The sequence below is a fragment of the Pipra filicauda genome, unplaced genomic scaffold (genome assembly GCF_003945595.2).
Source record: "Pipra filicauda isolate LSUMZ 115617 unplaced genomic scaffold, ASM394559v2 scaffold132_size2486313_pilon, whole genome shotgun sequence".
NCBI classification, from domain to species: Eukaryota; Metazoa; Chordata; class Aves; order Passeriformes; family Pipridae; genus Pipra; species Pipra filicauda.
The window spans coordinates 2,179,112-2,185,620 of NW_024103796.1; the positions used below are offsets into that span (position 1 = coordinate 2,179,112).

Sequence of the window (6,509 nt, forward strand, 5' to 3'; positions counted from 1 at the left end):
GAACGTTGGGATTTTTTTTTTTTAATATTTTTGCACATTCTAATATTGATCAAGACAAAAGATAGAAGTCATAATACATCATCCAAACCACCTTTGACAATCTTTCCTGCTGGTGGCTATGAAAAATCTTGCTTTTTTTCTTCTGTGGTTTCTTGTTTTTAAAAGGTGTCTGGATAGAGTCCAGAGCCAATATCCTAGCTGGCATATAGTGGCTTCCCTCTGAAGCCACTACAAGCAAGTGGCACCAAGAGAAGGTGTTCAGTGTTCTCCTGTTTAGCCATCTGCATTCAATGTCTTCCATTTCTCCCCAGAAGTTTGCTACAGAGCATGCAGATCTTCATCTTGTCAGTGAGACATGCTTCTGTATTACAGTTTTGAGCTGGATCAGACCAGACTCTTCCCGCTATAGGTACAGATCACTTGTTTTCACATCCAGATGAAAAGATCTTTCCCTCCCCTCCTCTCTCTGTCTCCATTGTAAATTCAAATGCTAAAGAGTGGTGGAAATTGCAACAATTCAGAATATCTAGGAGGCCTCTTCTGCAATGATTACATAATTTCAGATGGACATGCACATCTCTTAAACCTTGCCTAGGGAACTGTGTTGTGTAAAGACTCATAGACTGTATCAGTTTGCTCCAAACCTGTCAGTCCCAAACATCCTCAAGGGGATCATGCAGTGAAGTGAACACTACTTCATCAGCAAGAGAGGGATGGTTATTAAGGGAGGTACTATCTCCTGCTCTCTGTTGTGTGGGGAAAAAATAATACTTTCCCTTCTGTAAACATTTTAACATCTTAAGGAAAGAAACATATCTGAATCGATATAATTTCTAATAAAACTTTTACTTTCTGATAATTGCTTGTAAGACCCTGATGCAATTCACTGCACAGGTCTATAGTATGCAATACTCTATCTTGCCTGCACTAGCTTATAAAATCCATGTTTTCTATATATTCTTCTTAGTTTGTAGGGTTAACACCAACTCCCTCCCCCAATCCGGTAACAATTCTACATCTGCTTTGCTCATGTATGAGAACAATATTGAGCTGTTCTGCTAGCTTCTTTGCTCCCTTTTCCCTTCCACAAAGTTTTGAGGAATGTTATTCAAGATTATGAGATGTTTCACATTCTTTAAGCTGAAATTTGATGCTGCTAAGCCAAACAACTAGACCTTTGGGCAGTTAGTTCCTATTGCAGAGCTCCCCGATGATCCGGCTGAAATATTGTGTGAAATATAGCTAAATATTTTGGGGAGAGGGCCACCTTTGAAAGGTTATCTCATTTAAAAGTTTAGTGAGCTGGTGACAGGCATTTCACATAGCAAATCTACAAATTAAATTTGAGTTGCATATATATGACTCACTGTTCAGTTTTGTCTTAGAGTGAAGCCGATTCATTAAAAGTGTAGAAAAGTCAAGCTTAGAATCAGATACAACAAATATAGGCATACCTTTGTATAGGCAGTCCGCTCTTCTGAAAGAAAGTGAGATATTCTAGTTACTTGGTCAGAAAGCAAGCAAGCAATATGATTTTTGTGAAAAAAAGAACGCATTTGTGAAGAGAAATGTACTCCATAGACTTGGACATTGGCTAATTAATTTCACTGTTGTGGAGAAAGGAGGAGAATGCATTTGATGTCCAGAACGTTTTCTATATTTGAAAGGGGCAAAATAGCTTTTGGTCTGTAGTGCAAAACCAACCAGTTAGTAAAGAGCTGTACACCTATTTGGCATCATCCACCTTCAGTGGAATGTGTGTTAGGCAGTTTGCATAAGGACAGAGTCAAGCATGTGTGCAAAGTTAACTGGTTGGGCACATAATGGAAGGTCATTGAGAGCTGATCTAGTAGCACACCTGACTTATACAATGCCTTTCCTTTTGTCCTTGTGGAGAGCTGAATAGTGGTTTGCTGCCATGGAAAGATGGAAGGCTAGCTCCTCCCTTCCTGATTTGTCTTTACTGATGCTGACACTCATTGGACCAGGGTTTCTTTTTTATCCTTTTTTTTTTCCCTCCCAGGAAAGATTGCACAATTGCCTGTTCATTTAAGGAGCTGGACATAAAAAAAGAGGGGGGGCAATGAGTGGTAGAGCTAGGTAAGTGAAAATAAAGAAAAGAAATGGGACCTCCTCCTTTGGTAGAAGCAGACCTTAAGTTTGGCTCAGACAACTTAATACTTGGTTTTATTTGAGTTAGTAACGCCATTCAGTAAAACAGAACAGAGAACTTCCCTATCAGGAATAATCTTGTTGAAGAATTAAAGAGTGGGTTGAAAGAAAATAATCTTCAAAAACCCAATCCAAAACCAGATAAATTACTCAGTCTTGTTCTTCCTTAACCCCACCAACAGCTATACTGGCCCACCAGGGTGAATGGACAGGAGTGGGAGAGAGTGGCCATGTGCAGGAGTGGACTAGGCCAACCTGGTCACCAAGAGACAAGGCTGGAACTGACATCTCTTGCTGATAAGGAAAGAAAAATTTCTCTTCCTTTTGAGTGTAGAGTTGGTCTTTTCTATCAAAGGATCATGGCCCAGCTTGCAGTTCAGGTTAAGAACTGGGGTTTTTTATGTGTGCTGGGCCATGATGGACCAATGCTAAATATGATAGACTGAAAAAGAGGTTGCATCCTCCTATTTTTCTTACCTGGACACCCATCCATGGTGTAGGGCTTGGACGGGGGAGTCTCCTAGGCAGCGTAGAAGAGTTGGCTCTCCAAGAGTTTCTGGGTGGCTCATTGGGACTACCATAGCTGAAAGGATCTTCTTGGCTTGGAAGCTTTGATCTGGGTACGTCAGACTCTGGAGCTGGTGTAGTTGATTCGGACTTGGCTTTGGAAGACAATAATTTTGCATGGATGCAAGAAGGCAACGACAATGAGGAAATTGTAATGCACCGAGGTGGACTCTTACAAATGTGGTGGAGAGAGGCAGTGTATTCCTTTTGATTCCCCATGTCAGAACAGTCCTGAAGTGACAGTGCTTGTGAGGCAGAGGCCATTCTTAGACGCCTTAATGTTGGAGAAGTGGAGATTCTGGACAGAGCATGACGGTTGAACTGGAAAGGTGCATGGTGGCTCCCAATGCACTCCTCTGTTGGAGGTTTCGGAAGTGAAGACTCTGTATAACCTTGTCTTTGAATGTAGTCCCCTGGAGGCAAGGTAGTGTCCATACAAAGTGGTACTGCCTGCATTTCATAGGAACTGAAGACATCTTCTAGGCTGCTGCTTCCAGACAAAGAAACATTTTCTTTATGGAGATCAGCTTCCCTGTTTAGAAGTTCCACACTGGTGCAGATTTCTTTGATCAGGTCTGGAGAATAATCAGAGCTTGGTTGTTGCATTCTTAATTTGCAGCATTAAGATTTATAGCTATGCATACCTAGGAAACATGATCAGAAAACATTCTTATAATCTTGCCATATGACCTTTTAAATGGGAAAATATGCAAACTGAAAAAAAATTAAACAAAACAATGTAGATATGTGCACTAGTACAGAAACAATTACCTGCACATTGAATCCTGCTAAAATGAAGGTTTCTACAGTTTCAGGATCCAATTTTGGCAAGCTGTTTGAACAGCTGTTAACTTTGAGTCTGTACTCAGTGTCAGCATGGCTCAGTAGATCTAATTTGATCTACTAAAGAGTAACTGTGTCTAGAAACTCTACTCATGTGGCACTGCAAGCACGTAATTTCCAGTTGCCACTCCCCCATCGATAAGTAAGATTGTAACACCGCTGTACAAGGGATAAAAGTGAAGTCACTAACTCTCAGGACTTGCTGCAAAATTCTTGATGTACAAATACTAAATACCGAATTCTTAAGCAAATACAATTTAACAATTAGGTAAGATGTGTCTATTTGCTCTTGCTTTCTTTTCAATGGGTAAAGTACTTTGTAGTAAACATTATGTATAAGTTGTAATCAAATAAGGAAGAAAATTGTTTATATTAGTAAATTATCTGTTGATTGATCAGCATATAGTGTTATGTTCTGTGATTCATGAAGCTTTGTTCTAAGATATTTTATTGTCTAATCTCTAAAACCAGACTGACAATTCAAGTAATAATGAAGATTATGAATTTAGCCTCTTTAATTTAGCTTCTTTGCTAAGAGGACCCTTAAATCTGTCCATGATTGCTGGCCTATTTGAGGAACTTCCATTTATTAGAATTAGTTTACTCAAACACATTTTGACTGTCTTCTTGAATATCTCACATTGAATATGAATATGAATATTTTTTGGTCTAATTATGCAGTCAAATCGCATTGATTTTATAAAGTGATTAGAAACAAGTTATTTCATCAAGTTTCCTGGTTCAAAGTATTGTTTTTTACAAATTCTTCAGCCAGTAGAAGATAATAATTCAGATTCTTAAAGGAAGAAAAAGCACAATTCTTCATGACAGAAATGGATTCTTTTATATCTGTAGTGAATAGCCACAAATATATTAGAATCTATTAATTTGTCTTTAATAGATAAGAGCTAATTAACACATATGCTTATTGAAAATCACATTTCAGATATAGCAGAATGATAATAATAACAAATTACTACTATTTTCACCTTCTGAATGAAGGTATGATTGTGCACCATTGTTCTGAGATTTGGTGATATTGCTTTTTAATATTTCAAGACTTTTATTTTGTGAAATGAAATCACATCTCACTTATTGTTTGGCCAGGCATTCTCCTTGCTTTTTTATTTTTTTTTTTTATTTTTTTTTTTAAGTGATCATCCCTTCTCCCTTCTCCAGGCAGAATTTTGCAATTCAGCATGCAGTTTCCAGATATTCATGTGAAATGTTCTGTTGCAGAAGTAGAAAAGTTTAAAGATATTTCATGGAAATCTGATATTAAAAATACACTCATTTTTTACTTTTCAGTTTAGCAAGCTTTTTTTTAATAAGTCAAAACTTACGAGTTTCTTTAGGAGTACTTATGCGTTACTTTTACGAGTAGAATCTCTCAGTAAAAAAATATTTGTAAAGAAAATACACTGTTAAAAAAAGGTGCAGAAATATGCCATACACATGCAGAACAATTACGTGATTAAACTTACCAAAGCAACCAAGTGAAGTTTCACCAACTTCCAATATGTCACATCCTTTTAAATCTAATTTTCAAGAAGTGCTTGATTAACTGATGCTAGTCTTTTACCAGTAGCATTTTCTCTCTTAAAGCCTCCTTACTGAATGCTGGTAGAGGGAACGAGATTTTTTCTTGTAGATTTTTTCTAGGGGATTTGTTTATCAGGTCAGACAGAAGTGACTTCAGGATCAATGCCTGTAAACAAAAGGTAATATGCTCCATACATTTGATTAAACTTCATGCCTTTTATATATTTCTGGACTTTTCACATCGATAAAATTTGGAAAGAGAGATCTCAGGTAGGTATATAAGGAGTTACAAGAGCAGATTAAATGCTCTGCCCTCCAACAATCTTTTCCCCCCCCCCACTTGTCTTGATTCATTCAGCTGGATCTAACTAGGCATTGTTCATCCTTCATGGAGGTATAGTAGTGATATATCCCTAGGTTATACTATTTGCAATTAGTTTTTAATTTTAACAAATGTGCTAACTAGCTGAGTGATTTTGAACAAAAATTTTAGTACCAGAGTATTTGAGAATTCATCAAAACATTGATAATTCACTGTTTTGTTGTGTTGCAGAACTGATTAGAAACCATCAGAATTGATTTAAAGATTCTTTGGTCAGAAGAATTGAAAGTGAAACTTGGGAAAATATGGTTTGTTTGATATATAACTTGGGAGGAAGTAGTAACTCCTACAAATCTTCAAATCTGTTCTGTAACTAACACACATTTTCAGAGGACTTAGTGAACACTTGCAAGTGTAGACAACCTTTGCAGTACAATGTTTTCATTTTCTAATTTTTTTTTTCAAAACTCACCCACAAACCAAATCAAGATACCCCAAAATTGGTATGAGTAAATGCCTTTGATTTTGCGTAGCAATGGATGTGTCCGTGGATTATTCTGAGAGAAAGAAGTGAGAAAACAAACTCAAAGACTTTATTTGCAAAACTGTGACAGTATTACAGTATTTGTATTAGTATTTATCCAGTTTGTTTCTAAGAAAAAGAGATGCGCTCACCCTGTCTGAGAGTTGATAGTACAAATGTATTTAGTTTAAGAAGGACTTTTAGGAACATTAGACTTTTTCTCCTTCTTTTTTCTTTTTTTTTTTTTTCTTTTTGGTGGGGAGATTGGAGGAGGCTGTTTTTGGTTTTTCATTTGGTTGATTTTTGTTTTGTTTTGACTCGTACTGCTCTCAAGGTGATATTAGTTTCAGGATCCGATGAAATGGACAGACTTTGTTGCTTGATAAAATATGCAAATGTCTGGAGATTTTAAAGTGTTCAAAACTGCCCTTTCCTACCCCACAGGAAAGACCTGGGCGCACTGCAGCTGGCAAACTAGAGTGGTGAGAATCTCCAAGTACAGCCTCGGGGGGACAGGGGCAGGCAGTCAGCAAGCAAAGA

At 37.3% G+C, this 6,509-nt stretch overlaps 1 protein-coding gene across 1 annotated transcript in view; it reads right to left on the bottom strand.

Moving 5' to 3' along the window:
- Positions 1-3,345, bottom strand: part of PLEKHG7 (pleckstrin homology and RhoGEF domain containing G7) — a 31,653-nt gene extending 28,308 nt beyond the window's left edge. Inside the window, exon 1 of the mRNA XM_039378242.1 lies at positions 2,650-3,345. Coding sequence (XP_039234176.1) covers positions 2,650-3,345 — 696 coding nt within the window. The remainder of the gene's footprint in view (positions 1-2,649) is intronic.
- Positions 3,346-6,509: the final 3,164 nt, after the last annotated feature.